We start from the raw sequence: 16007 nt of genomic DNA on the forward strand, positions 1-16007 counted from the left end.
ATTTTAATAAATTTATTAATTTACAACTAAAGTATATAATTTACTCCGTTATAAAAATAAACTGTTTTTTTTTTAAGGAAGATACAAATTATAGTTAAAATAACACAGCCACCGTAAAGATTCAATGCAGACCAGTGCCACGTTGTTTTATATAAAAAGTACACATCAATTTTAGAATTTAGGTCGTCGTACTCGGAAATTTAATTTTGTGTGTATCTGGGCATAACAACAAGATTAAAGAATACATGGAGTTGAAAAATATAATCCTTTGTATGATCTATCATAGAACGTTGCATACAATTTTAGACGAATTGTTTTCGGGACATAAACAATCAATTTTAAAACATGCTACTTACAACACTCAAAGTTCAGAATACGTGGCAATCAACAGGCAATTTTATGCTTATTTACTTTAGTACTGAAGTTATTTTTATACCTTAACGGCCGGCCAGTCGAGTAGACTGGTCGAGAATCCTCCTTTTTCGATGGAGGAATTCCACCTTCCTTCCTCCACACCTTCAAGCCACACCTCCGCCCGTCGGAGTGGGGGAGCGTGAGGTTTTTCGTAAAAATTTGTCTATCGACCATATCATTCGATTTTTGTTCTAAGTTCACCCATAGGTACGATACAACATACATAAGCGACAATAAATTTACATCTACATTTTATTTACTTCCAGATATAATAAGTATACTCACTGTCCTTATCAGTCCGCTTGCCCCAACCGATGACGGTACATAAAGTGCCAGGTTGTAACGCTCGCCGCGCAGGGGGTAAACACACGGGCGATAGGTGTTCGTGGTAGCGGACTCGCACTGCCAACTATAGGAATAATTTCATTTTCAAGTCGTTTATGAATTTGCAATGATAAAAATGGAAGCATAACGATGCTTTTGAAAAGTAGATGATGCAACTAGTCAAAGCTATAATAACCAGAAACTGATTTTGAATTGATTGCCTTAAAAATCAGGTCGGAACATTTTGGCATAAACATTTTATCAAAATAGACAGAAAACGATATTTTATGAATACGACACAATTTCCCTATAACTCAAATCAGAAAATTTACCTCTCTATAAAAATGAAATCAAATGAAAATCCTACCCATCTTACCTGAAACAGTGCGATATCGTTATCATGAGCGACTCCCACGTTGTACAGCGGATGGGGGACCACTCTCCTAACTTTCACCTTCTGGCCGTAGTACGCGTGCGATCGCCGACGCGTGATCCCCAGTTGTATGGTCCAGCCATTTACATCTGAGTGACTAGGGAAAATAAATTTAAATTAAAAGTTAATTTAAAACGCCTTGCTTTTAACTTTGTTCGTTTGCTGCTTTGATATCCCTACTAATATTATAAATGCGAAAGTGACTCTGTCTGTCTGTCTGTCTGTTCCGCTTTCCCGCTTAAACCTCTTAAATCTCAATCGATTTTAATGAAATTTGACCCAGACAATCTTTAGACCCTGAGAAAGAACATAGGCTACCTTTTATTACGAAATATGTACCACGGGCGAAGCAGAGGCGGACCGCTAGTAAAAAATATGGAAATGAATGTAGAAATGGTCGCGTAAATTAAGTCGAAGTACAGCTAGTTTAATATTTTTTCTAAGTTCAAATATCCTGATTATTTACTAAAACAATAAAAGATTCAATCAATGAAATGAAATGTAATTTTTTAGCTATAATATTATTTTTCATAAAATGCAGCCTTTACCTTATTTTTAGCTAAATTACTTTATTAGGTATTGGAAACACCGCTTAACATATACACAACCTATAGTACAAATATGATATTTTGTAACGAAAACGTCACGTCTAGTTTATTTTGCGTAGGTACATGTCATTAGAAACCAAATGAAAGGCGCATAAATGTTCCCATTGAGTAAAAATTCCCATGATTGTACACAAAGCAAAACACAATCGATATTTACCGTGAAATGTACCAGGGATTTTTTCAGATTTTCCAATAATTATATTTATCAAGTTGTTATAGCGACGTAAAATTTCATGAATGGAGTAAAAATTGTATCACTTTCCTATATGTTTATAGGTCAGCTTTACACTAACTTAGTTTTCCTCAATCCTTGAACTTCAAATAAGTTGTGTCCCTATTTATTTTATTGATTGATTATTTCTAAAGCAATTGTTTATTTAATTTAAAAAAAATCAGTCCCAGTATCATCGCAATCATTAACTGAACCTACATCTGACCACACAATTGAGAATCAAATTTCAATCAAACACCAACCATCACGGCGCAATTCACCACGGAAAAGGTACTCTTCCACAAAACAGTCGATCATCAAGCGTATGGCTTATTACCTCAATATTAAATTATAACTATAGCAGAAAGCTGAGTCAAATCCCTTTTCTAGAAATGCAGTGGACACACGATGCGAATTTCTCAGCAAATATAATGTCTAATTTTATGCATCTTACTTTCATCCCTCTTCCTCAATTTTGTGTTTTCTTCTTAAGTGTGTACCTTATCTCAGAAATAAATGTATTGTTTATAGTACAGGATACATCGCCCATTTTTGCAAGTGACTACTATCAAGCTGATTTTCCGTTCGTAGCTTTATTTTGATGAGACACCGAATAATTTCGTGTACGAAACTCTCGATTGTGGTAGCTAACAGAGATAACAAGGATAAAATTTTTTGATTTGATGGTTCTCAAATATTTATTACGCAATTTGTAGGACAATATGTCTGTTGAATTATATAAACATTAACTAAGTGAAAACAAAAAAATCAGCTTGTTAGTAATCATTTATGATGACCTCGTTATCGATACACTTTGGAAAGGGGGACTCTTTGAACCAACCATAGATTTTGTAGGACAAATATTTTTTCGAATAATTTAGGTAATTATCTTGAGAATGAACAAAAAAAAATTCAGTGAGAATTCACCTTTTATTACGAAATATGTACCACGGGCGAAGCAGAGGCGGACCGCTAGTAAAAAATATGGAAATGAATGTAGAAATGGTCGCGTAAATTAAGTCGAAGTACAGCTAGTTTAATATTTTTTCTAAGTTCAAATATCCTGATTATTTACTAAAACAATAAAAGATTCAATCAATGAAATGAAATGTAATTTTTTAGCTTTAATATTATTTTTCATAAAATGCAGCCTTTACCTTATTTTTAGCTAAATTACTTTATTAGGTATTGGAAACACCGCTTAACATATACACAACCTATAGTACAAATATGATATTTTGTAACGAAAACGTCACGTCTAGTTTATTTTGCGTAGGTACATGTCATTAGAAACCAAATGAAAGGCGCATAAATGTTCCCATTGAGTAAAAATTCCCATGATTGTACACAAAGCAAAACACAATCGATATTTACCGTGAAATGTACCAGGGATTTTTCCAGATTTTCCAATAATTCTATTTATCAAGTTGTTATAGCGACGTAAAATTTCATGAATGGAGTAAAAATTGTATCACTTTCCTATATGTTTATAGGTCAGCTTTACACTAACTTAGTTTTCCTCAATCCTTGAACTTCAAATAAGTTGTGTCCCTATTTATTTTATTGATTGATTATTTCTAAAGCAATTGTTTATTTAATTTAAAAAAAATCAGTCCCAGTATCATCGCAATCATTAACTGAACCTACATCTGACCACACAATTGAGAATCAAATTTCAATCAAACACCAACCATCACGGCGCAATTCACCACGGAAAAGGTACTCTTCCACAAAACAGTCGATCATCAAGCGTATGGCTTATTACCTCAATATTATATTATAACTATAGCAGAAAGCTGAGTCAAATCCCTTTTCTAGAAATGCAGTGGACACACGATGCGAATTTCTCAGCAAATATAATGTCTAATTTTATGCATCTTACTTTCATCCCTCTTCCTCAATTTTGTGTTTTCTTCTTAAGTGTGTACCTTATCTCAGAAATAAATGTATTGTTTATAGTACAGGATACATCGCCCATTTTTGCAAGTGACTACTATCAAGCTGATTTTCCGTTCGTAGCTTTATTTTGATGAGACACCGAATAATTTCGTGTACGAAACTCTCGATTGTGGTAGCTAACAGAGATAACAAGGATAAAATTTTTTGATTTTGAAAATTAGCTTGATAGTAGTCACTTGCAAAAATGGGCGATGTATCCTGAACTATTAATTCATTCATTCAATATCCACTTATGTTTCCTTCTATATGTAAAATACTTTTCCATGTTTCCTCTTTCATCTTCTTACTCTTCTCTTTAATTCTTTCTCACTATATCTGTCTACATAGAGTTGCTTGGAAGAAATCGCTCACGAGCGATAAAGCCGCTCTTTGTACATATATATATATATATATATATATATATATTTTAAGCTTGTTTTTATATCATAAGTAAATTTATTCATAAGTTATCTAAACCATGTAACAAACCGTATTTCTGTGTATGTACAATAAAGAGTATTCATTATTTCAATATCACAGGTTAGTATCACTCACTTGCCAACACAATGCGAAGCTGTGAGCACCCACTGGTCGGCCACGAGCACTCCCGCGCAGTAGAACACCTCCTCCGGCCCGCCGAGGATCGCCGCGAGGAACGGCCAGTCCCCGGGCGACGCTTCCACACCCCCCACTATACGTTTTGTGGCTGATGCTATGGTTCTACGCTTGCCGCATTCTGTTGGAAAATTTATTAATTAGAAACAGATCTATTTATGAACAACTAGCTTTCCGCCCGCGGCTTCGCCCGCGCAGTCAAAGAAAAACCCGCATAGTTTACGTTCCCGTGGGATTTCCGGGATACATTTTACAGAATGGATCTTGGAAACAACAATGGAATTTGTATAATTATAATTAGTATATATCCCAAGCAATCTATCTCATAATTCACAAATCTCTTCTTCTTATACCTGGTTTAAATTTTCCGTCCAAAATCCAACAATAATAATATTTCAAGTAAATTATGCACGTGAATCACTGCTTGCCTGGGTACGATATACTGAATTTATACTGTTAAAGTAAGTTTTGATTTAAACTGTTCATAATTTTAAACAAAATTAAATTATATACAATTCTATGTCTTAAGTTGTATTTATTTGTATCTTATTTAGATACAACATTTATTACCTTTTTCCACCACCACCGTCAATCGGAATATGCCAGTGTAATCAAAATAGTGGTAAGGGTTTACAAAACTAGAGGTTCCCAGTAATTATTCCAGACAACAATTAGTGACAAACAATGTAATAAATCCGAGTTATTCGCTCGTTTACAAGATGACTCAGCACAATTGTTCGAGAATTTAAAATCACCCTCGGAATAACCTTTGTCTGCCTCACCTTGACGTCCTGCGGTTTCTGAATTGAAATTTAAGCAAAACTCCTTTTGGGACAGAGTAAACAAAGCGCTTTAAGATGTGAGGGTAAGGCGATAACAATGTGCTCGTATAGTTTGTGATTTTTACCCGCAACGTCAAACAGGGATATAAAACTATATGTGTATCACTTTTGGTTATATTTATGTGAAAACTTGTACTTCCTGAAAAATCTAACTCACGTCTCACGTCAATACAGCATTTTTAACTTACGCCAGATCTTCCCTACTTTAGTAGCAGAACCCAATCAATGAAATTTGTACAAAATGGAAAACAACTCACTCTTATAGATATAATCCTTTGAATTTTTCATTCCAAGTAGGTAGTACTAATCGTTCAAGAGCATAAGTATCGAATCTACGGCAATTTCATCTAATATTGATAAAGTAAACAACATAATTGTTTACCGCCAGTCACGCGTACCGCACCCACGTCCAAAAGCCGTACCATTATAAGAGATAATTAAAGTTTTTTGCCGCCCGCCTCGCAGCGGGTTAACAATTAAGAAAAACAGATTACGACGTAGATTCTTTGTCTTTGCGTTATGTTTATTGTGCGGTGCAATTTAGAAAACGACAAGCGATTTTCGTGGGTTCGCTCGGTAGAGTACTGCATAGAGTTTTCTTTGTTGGTTTGGCCTTTCCTTCTCGAAAAAATCCATATACAGAAAGAACCTGTATCTGTATTTATGTCTTTCTATGTATCTGTCCAAAAATGCACGGAAGAATCAATTTGAATAGAGCGAGTTATGCGAATCATTTTAAAATCATACAGTAAAGATACTCAATATTATTTTCAAATATAAAAAAAGTATTCTCTCTTCTTTCATACAAAGCGACAAAAGAAGACACATAAGGACGAACAGTCTTTATTTCAAGGAAAATCCCCAGCATAGAAATCTCAGCTCTTTATCAAACTACCCACCATTAGTCGTTTTTAAGTTCCACAGAACGTGTAGCCACTGTACGAGATAACAAAGCGACCTCCTCAGGTGGACAATGAAAGATTACTTGAGCACAATACTGACGTAATATATTTGAGCGCCTTTATACGACACGTGCACGATATTTTTTGCATTACAATGTTTATATGGAAGTAAATGTGGATTTTAGTAGTTGTCTTGTTTTAAGTAACTCAGTTTTGGTTTTTAGTTAGTTTATGCAGAAAGCGTGTTAGTTGTTTCTTGTTTAAATTTTCTCGGTCTAAAATTTAATTAAAAAGAATTAAGAAATAAGATTTTACCGTGTTACATTTTTTTAGTATACATAATATTAAGCCCCTACCCAACTTAACTCATTTATTTAAGAAATTTTTAACCCTGTCAAATACAATAATTCACAGCCTACATAACATAATCTATCGTTAAATTCAAACCCTATTCTACCCTTGTAGCCACAGGTAATTGCATACGATTACTATCCCGTCGTACTATGTAAAGGGACTCATAACGAGTTGTACGATATTCGAGGTGCCGTAATTTATACAGCCTGTCAAAACCCTCCGGAGAATTTAATAAAAATCGACATTAATTCACATTCTCCTCGTAAAGCTGAGTATTAGGTGGTATTAGTTTGAAATTTTAACTTCTAGCGAAGTTAGCTGGTTACATGAATGACAGGTTAATTTATCCTGCTAATATTCTTATGGAGATGTGTGAAATTGATACGAGAATACTGAGTAGATTATCACAATGTTTTACTTATTTCGTTGGTAAGTTTTATGTGGAAAAAAGAATAGACTCCGCCAAAACTACGATGCAAAATAAGTATATGGAGATTATGTATGGGCCTAGGACAATTATATGTGCGCCTTTCGCTGCCCTCTAGAAATTAAATTAAGGTTAACCAAGAGGTTGTCAATTGCAAGCTTACAGAATTCTTGGAATATAGTATCTTGGACTATGCATGAATTTTAGGTTCGTTAGTTAATTAATTCTTTAATATGCTGTCTCAATTAATATATTGAAATAATATGAATTAAAATGTTCCCACACGAAACGTTTTATGGGAACAAAGAATAATCTACCCGAAAAATATTAAGAATCGTTAAAACAAAAATTTTCAGTTAAGAAAGTTTTCATTCTTATGATCGACCTCATAAATCAGAACCGATTCCGCCCGTCCCCACCTCGTCGCATCACGAAAAACATTCTTGCGACATTTTTATTTGAACTCGTAAAGAACACAAAGAGACGTGACCGATACGACAACTAAATCGCCGCGTGTAATGGCCCTCGTTACAGGTGTCGTAACCGAATATCGCACTTATTGTGTGGATGGTAAAGCTGTTTTTTATCTGTTGCTTCATATTAAATATTTATGGGTACTAAAGAAAGCTGTAAGCTGCTTTAATGGTTAATTAGGGTTTTTCAATTATGAAATAAGGCATATTTTTGCAAAGCAAGCATTGTATTTCTGAGAATATAAATCTTATTGAATTTATACAATGATGTTCGACGGAAATAAACACAATTCAACCCGAATAGCAAGAATCATTTCTTTTTAACCGACTTCAAAAAAAAGGAGGAGGTTATCAATTCGGCCGGTATATTTTTTTTTTTTTTTTTTTTTTTATGTATGTACACCGATTACTCCGAGGTTTCTGAACCGATTTACGTGATTCTTTTTTTGTTCGATGCGGGATGGTGTCGAATTGGTCCCATAAAAATTTTATTCGGCTAGGCCTAGTAGTTTTTATTTTATGAGCATTTTTGTCTGTACTCGATGACTTAATTTCAATGTAGCAAGTAACTTTGATTCACTTCCCGGTAACCGATTGAGCTGAAATTTTGTATACGAATGTAAATTGGATAGCGATGAAACATTATCATGACATGGAGCTGATCTGATGATGGAATCGGAAGGTGGCCATAGGAACTCAGTAATATATTGACTCAACTTTATCGAGTTTGGGCTCGTTTGATTCGTGTTGAAAAATACACTAAAAAGTATTAAATAAAAATAACTGCGTTAAAAACAACCGACTTCAAAAACGGAAAAGTAAGAAATAAAAAAGATTTGATATTATTAATTACTACATATTATTTTTATGTGCTATTTATTAAATAGGTTTGAAGTCGGTGCCAAACACTAAGCACTTAGTATTAAGCCCATGCACCGACATCAAACCTTTTTAGTAAATAGCACATAAAAATAATATGTAGTAATTAATAATATCAAATCTTTTTTATTTCTTACTTTTCCGTTTTTGAAGTCGGTTGTTTTTAACGCAGTTATTTTTATGTATTCATAACATCTGCAGTTTCATATGTTTATATTAAACACAACACATAGGTTACAATAATATATTAGATTATATTTTAGGCTCCTATTCAAAAATGGAGGGCCATGATATGTGTATTTGTCTGTCAGTCCGATTTTAAAAATATTTTAAAATCGGACTGAAGGATAATAATAGTTTGTTGCCGCAGAGATTTTACTGAGCAAATGTTTGAGTTTGAGTTTTGAGTTTTATTAATAACGAAACAACTTGTATAATACGATATAATACGATACTGAATATTATATAAAAATCAGATCCAAATCCAGCGAAATTCCACGAAATTAATAAAATTTTACACTGATACTATTAAAAGACTTTGAAACATTAATATTATCACTGCTTCATACGTCTAATAAATCCCGTAACAATAACTCGAGATTTGATTTACGACGCCGGCGAGGACAACAATATTCCTAATTAGGAAAGTTAAAATTTTCATTTCGTCCGCCGACAGTTGTAAGTGACGGACGTTTCCTTTGATTACAATATTTATGTAAGTCACTTTTGTGAGAATTTCTACGAGTTCATAATAAGTTTCCTGGCTATTGCAAAAAAGATAATTATTTATTGGAAGGTTAGGAACAATGACTTGAACATACAAGTAACGTTATCAAATCCGTTGTGAATACCTACGTATGTATACGAAACAAGTTAATAAGTAATGTGATATATTAAGTGTATTAGGATGATATAATAATATAAGAAATATCTTTCTTGCTTCGTTATTTTAAAAGGTTACTAAAATAGGTCACTAAATGTATGAAGTCTTTTAAATAAAATACGACATAAAAATCAAAGAAAACAAAGTCCGTGTAACGTTAAAACTAACAAAATTAATCCATTCAATATTCTATAAAAAGACACATTAAAATTGCAAAGCCGTCAACTTTCAAAGGCAGAGAGATACCGACCCACGGCTTTCACTAGTTAAAAAGTAATACAATAAAAAGCTCGCGTGGGTGTACTTTTTCCGGAGAAAGTACAGGAATAGATCTTCCTTTATGATTTAATGCTCACGGGATGAAAAGGTGAAACATTGAAAATATTCATATTGACAGCGCTGTCGGATTCGACTCGGCGCGTCGCATTCGTTCTGACTCTGGGACTGTTATCGGCTTATGGAAAAGCAAAGAACGAAGAAAATATTTTCTAGTAAAGCATTGCTTTATATGTGTTTATAATGGTTTAGACAGTTTGCTCAGTTTCCTCTTAATAGTCATAGATAGACTGTTAAATTTTATAAAACACAGCAACAAAGTCGAGGATTTTAACCTGTATAATAATAATTGCTTCTAAAACCGCAATGTAATTATTAAAACATCTCAATCCCTGTGAAATAACAGCCACAAAGCTTTTCATTTCAGTCCGAGATTGTTCTGGGCAAAGCAAAGAATGCCAGCTATTTGAAAAAACATGTGTAAGCCGGCGAGTTCCTACATAATTTGAACTGTATAGCATTCCGAGTCTGCTTAATAAAACACGCCCTTGCGGTCACTCACCTTTAGGGCTGCCACGGGTAAGTTTTAAGGTTTCCACTAAAATGTTAGTTAACGACATAATACTTGTATTGTTTTAATTAGCAAAAAAAATTGGTTGTCTGTAAAGTCGGTTTACTGACGATAGTTAAACGTGACAACGTCCGATTGTGCTTCTTTGTCGTTCGTTCCGCGCTCTCGCTCGCACTTCAAGCCTTACATGGAACGCCTCAGAGCGAGGTAACGCCGCATGAGTCATGTTTTTTCGTGCGTGCAGGCGGCTCTATCGAATTATAAGACGTTGTCACGTCAAAAATTAGACTGAATATCTTCATGTACTCTATTGACATTTTATAATGTAATTTCTAGTAATTAAAAACATATATTGTAAAGGACGGGACGGGACGATTCTTTTTATTTATGTATTTAGAGTTACAACAATAATTTGACAGCCCTAAAACAGTTGGAAAATTTATACTTACACGACTTTTCTCTATAATATTGTACTTCAAGTTTAACTATTTCAATAGGTACTGTTCTTTTTTCATATTATTACATTCCAAGCATATAAAAAACGGATTTTAATTTAAAAAAACGTGAAAAATATTATTTGAAAAATTATTTGTATCTGTTTAAAAAATTATTAAACGTAGAATATAAGTATACTTTATATGAAAAATGTCATGGACATTATTGAAAATTTTTATCGCAATATAAGGACACTCAGAAGTCAGAATATTTAAAAAACTGCTACTGTAAATTTTTTACTCTTTGCAGAAAACTTTCAACGTCTCCGTAGACCATTAACCTAACCACTGCCAGTTATTAAAGAATCGATTATAATTGGAAATCGTTAAAATATATAAAAGTAGTTTATAATAAGAAGCCACAATTTGCATAAAGCCGAACCCGTAATAACATCTGATCCGGGGATCAGGCCACTCTTGCGTGTGATTGGACGCGCCTTTATTTTAATGCGCTTTAAGATGAGATTCCCTTGAATATATTTTGTTTTACGATATTGTATGGTACCTTGGACCATACTTTCTGCTTCTTGCATTTTAATTTGAGATGGTAATATGTTTTAATGTATATGAATATTAAATGGTTTTAAAAAGTTTTATGAAGCTATTTTAACAGATATGCTCAAATTTAACACAATATATTATATACCTACACATTCCTAAATGAATATCTTTGTAACACTACTTAAGCTATTGCATAGCTTCTATCGCGGGCCTTGAGCGCGGGGACTGAATCGAGAAATTCCGTAACGAAAAAACCTCACGCTCCCCACTCCGACGGGTGGAGGTGTGGCTTGAAGGCATAGCATGCAATAGCTTTACCGCGGCAGTCCCCGAGTGCCACACGTCGTTTTTTATTTCTACATTTTCATATAATAGATCGTAGCCTAATTAGGGGTAACCTATTAAAAACTCGAATTTCTATTACCCGAATCTTAAAACCCCGAAAACGGTTGTTAGAACTTTTAAAAGACAGATGTAATGAATGACAAATTTTTAAAATTCCTTTTTTAATTTCCCAGATGAATCAATTTCCAGATGCACCAAAACCAGATTTTTAAAAAGTATTTTTTTGTTTCCCGTATTCTCATAATCCAGATCTCATTATACCAGATTCTCAGAATACTTTTTTTTGATACCCATCGTACCATTTTCCAAATAAACTATTGCCAAATTTTCATAATCTTTTTATTTGGTTCCCATATAATCGTATAACAGTTAAACTATTGCCAGATTTTCATAATCTTTTTATTTGATTTCCCAACAATCGTGATTATACCTTTATTATCGACTGAAAATAAACATTGTCAGTAAGTAAATTTATTGTTTTACTTGCTCATTACAGATAGGTTTAAGTGTCAAATTCGACTCAGTAGGTTAGGTTAGGTTTGAACTGCGATCCCCACGCACGAGCCGAGCGAGCGAAGCGAGCGTGCCGCGGTAGCGGCCGGCGAGTGCCAGAACCGACTCGCTGTTATTTAACTTGCCCACTACAGAAAGGTTTAAGTGTCAAATTCGATTCAGTAGGTTAGGTTAGGTTTGACTTTCATAAACAACGCACGAGCCGAGCGAGCGAAGCGAGCGTGCCGCGGCAGCGGCCGGCGAGTGCCAGAACCGACTCGCTGTTATTTAACTTGCCCACTACAGAAAGGTTTAAGTGTCAAATTCGATTCAGTAGGTTAGGTTAGGTTTGACTTTCATAAACAACGCACGAGCCGAGCGAGCGAAGCGAGCGTGCCGCGGCAGCGGCCGGCGAGTGCCAGAACCGATTCGCTATTGTTTTATTTGCCCATTACAGAAAGGATTAAGTGTTAAAATCATTTCAGTAGGTTCAGTAGGTTAGGATTTCGTTTTTCTGGATATCATTTATTTGAATTTCAAAAATCTGGACATTGTTTGTCTGGATATCAATTAACTGTATTTCAAAAATTTGTGTTTAAAAAATCTGGCTTTCGTGCATATGGATTACGGTCATCTGCATTTTGTGCATTTAGATTTCGTACGTCTGGAACTCATTCGTCTGGATTGTAAAACGTCGTACAAATGAAGAAATGGGCAAATGAAATTCGGAGTTGCGATTATATGGCAAATATAACTTCGAAATTTTAAAATTCGGGGTTATGAAAAAATGTCCAAACGTTTTCTGGATTATAATATTCGGAATATTAAAATTCTAGATTAAGATAGGTAACCCTAATTAGGAGTCAAGGACAAATTGTTTATACAGTTTACATAAAATAAATTTACCAATTATTGATTAGCCCTGTGTATTCCTACATATTTTTCATATCTAAACTAGGAACAGAATTCAAAACTAAGAAAATACAGCGCTAGTAATACAAAATAAACTAAAAAAACTTACCATAGTTATTACAAATGAGGTGTATCTTCTTAGAATCGTGCCTACAATCTTTGAGCTCACGCAGCAAGCCTCCCTCGCTCCTCTGGAAGGCTCTGTAGGACTGCGCTACGCCGTGGATGAGCGACTGCCCCGCCTGCAGGGCGTTCGGTGTGAGAGGGTGCGTGCGACCAGCTCTGGCTGCTCCGCCGATTACTCTGCTCTTGTTGACGATTCTGAGTCAAAATATAATAGAACTTTTTAAATATAATTCGTATTGAAACCTATTTCAATACGAAGCTATAATTATGAACAAAGAATTCAATAGGTTTTATCACTTAATATTTGTATTACCAAATTATTACTTTGATATAAATTCTTAGGTAAATACATCTTTTAAATCATCTTCTGCCATCTATGCAGGAGCGACTGAGATAGTTTAAACCAAGTCAATATACTCAATTATTCGTGGTTCGTGACCGTAGTATAGCATATTAACAAATGAATGCTACGCCGTAGACGTTACTACGAACGTACTAACTCACGACTGATTACACGTTATTACTACTGTATTCAGTCCTCAGTTCGTAGGTTCGTAGATACATCTACGGCGTAGCTTCGTAGCCCTTATTCAATAGCTTTCTAACATTTTTAAATAAATATTATAGGACATTATTACACAAATCGACCTAGTCCCACAGTAAGCTCAATTAAGGCTTGTGTTGTGGGTACTAGGCGACGATAAATATAATATTTAATAAATACATATATAGATAATAACACCCAGACCGAAGAACAAATAATTGAGTTCAGCACACAAATATTTGCCCCGACCGGGGATCGAACCCGGGACCGTCGGCTCAGTAGGCAGTTACTTTACCACTGCGCCAACCGCGTCGTCAAATTGGCAATACGGACGTTAACTGTTATGTTTTAAATTATTTGTGTTCGTGTTTTTAAGTCTCCCATTGGCCTAAGCCATTGTATAGTGCTAAGTATGTGACATACGTGTATCCAAGCATGGAACAAATCTCGGCAGCGGTGTCTCTGTCCAAGGGCGCGGCGGCGAGGCACGCAGGGAACCAGGACTGGTTCGCCGCTCGGTATACTTGTACTTCGCCGGCCCCTACATCTCCGTTTGACTCGCTTAGCCGTACTGCAGGAATTGCAGGGTTAGTTTAAGAAAAATGTGAATGATATGTGCCTTTTAATGTAATGTATTTTTGCAGAAAGAAATAATAAAAGTATCAATACAAATAATTCAGAAGAATATATAAAAGATTTATTATGTACGTATAAATACTCCAAAATAATAAAATGTTAGATTTTCAACAGAATAACCACTTATTCTATTTATAGACCAAATAGATCTATTTAAGATACTAAGCTCTGGTTGCCATAGAGCACGATCCCAATATGTTTTATTTTTACTCACTCGATAGCTAAATAAATACCTCTTTCTCTACAAATATTTATTACATTTTATCCTTACAACATCTACCGAACATGGAATATGATACAATCATCAACTCGAACAGTTGTCAAAAAGCACTTACAGCAATTCCGCTCATCCTGCCCCCACGGACAGTCCACTTTGCCATCACACAGATGCGCCTGTGAGATGCACCGCTGGTTGCCGCAGTGTACGTCGCCAGAGCGCTTGCACACGCGGCAGTTCAGCTCGTCGGACCTGTCTGCGCAGTCGACGTGCCCGTCGCAACGCCAGTCGTGCGGGATACAGCGATTCGTATCGCATTGGAAGCCGGATTGGCAGACTGGGAAAAGCGATCGCGTTAACGGAGTGGAAGGTTTAGAATTAAAGGATTAGATTGGAGCTATGATAAGAGAAATTTTGGCTCGCTCGTCGTATGATAGTAGATAATAACGAAAGTACTATTGTTAAGTGTATCACAGATTATCTTACTAATATAGATGACAATGTTTGTGAGGATGGTTTGATGCATGTAACTTTGACGCATTTTGTTGATGAACATAAGGCATATTGCTTGCGGATTTGTACGCGGTTCAAACCGCGCGGCAGAGCTAGTAAATTATAATTAGGGGACACAATATAAACAATAATCAATTCCAGAACTTTCAACACAAAGAATAATATCAAGTAAAAATCTAAAACACTATAATAATATATTGTTACGGGAGAACATCAAAAAGTAAATATAGAAAGAGATTGTTAGTCTAGCTTGACGTGGATGAAGATAATGTAATATGTGAGATTTTCGAGCGTGATTAATTGCTCCCGATAGGTGTTATCTCGAAAAATATCCATTTACACAATACAGGGTTACAGTTGTTACGCTTTTATGAAAGTATGTGAAATGTTTATGCAACATTGAAACAAGCAATAAACAATTATATAATACTAGCTGCTCCGCGCGGTTTCACCCCCGTGGCTCCACCCCTGTTGGTCGTAGCGTGATGACACATAGCCTATAACCTTCCTCGATAAATGGGCTATATAACAGCGAAAGAATTTTTCAAATTGGACCTACTGATCCAATTTTAGGGAACTACTGTTCCCGAGATTAGGTTTAAAGAATCATTTATTCTCATTTAAAGACTTAAATCTAATTACATGAGAATAACATAACAAAGTAAATAAATAATGAAACAGTCGTCCGGGCACAGCTATTCCGAAGGTAAGTTGTTTTATTCCAGAAGTGATTGGTCATTAAGTATGTGATCAGTTAGGCGCTTTTTAAATACATACATCGATTTAGCTGTTTTTATATCACTGGTGAGTTTATTATAAAATTGGGCACCTTCAAATGTAATGCATTTTTGTCCATAGCCAGTCCTGACCTTCTGTATGTATATTTTTGTCTAAAATTTTCTTAATAAGAATACATGTTGTATATTTATATAATTGTTTGATGTTCATCAGTTTTGTGTCTTTATAGATTTTAATTGACGGTGTTAGGTAATGATAGTGATATAATATTTTAATTATTTTATTCTGAATTATTTGTAACTCTTTTAGTTTATATTTGGGAGCACTTCCCCATACTTC

The 16007-nt window shown here is 34.8% G+C and overlaps 1 protein-coding gene across 1 annotated transcript in view; it reads right to left on the reverse strand.

Moving 5' to 3' along the window:
* Positions 1 to 16007, reverse strand: part of LOC123696421 (atrial natriuretic peptide-converting enzyme) — a 111813-nt gene that overhangs the window by 8239 nt on the left and 87567 nt on the right. Inside the window, exons 10-15 of the mRNA XM_045642582.1 lie at positions 14536 to 14754; positions 13988 to 14135; positions 13004 to 13215; positions 4484 to 4664; positions 1115 to 1268; positions 700 to 823 (exon numbers count right to left, since the gene is read on the reverse strand). Of these exons, the coding sequence (XP_045498538.1) occupies positions 700 to 823; positions 1115 to 1268; positions 4484 to 4664; positions 13004 to 13215; positions 13988 to 14135; positions 14536 to 14754 (1038 nt within the window). The remainder of the gene's footprint in view (positions 1 to 699; positions 824 to 1114; positions 1269 to 4483; positions 4665 to 13003; positions 13216 to 13987; positions 14136 to 14535; positions 14755 to 16007) is intronic.

The sequence above is a fragment of the Colias croceus genome, chromosome 1 (assembly GCF_905220415.1).
Source record: "Colias croceus chromosome 1, ilColCroc2.1".
NCBI lineage: Eukaryota > Metazoa > Arthropoda > Insecta > Lepidoptera > Pieridae > Colias > Colias croceus.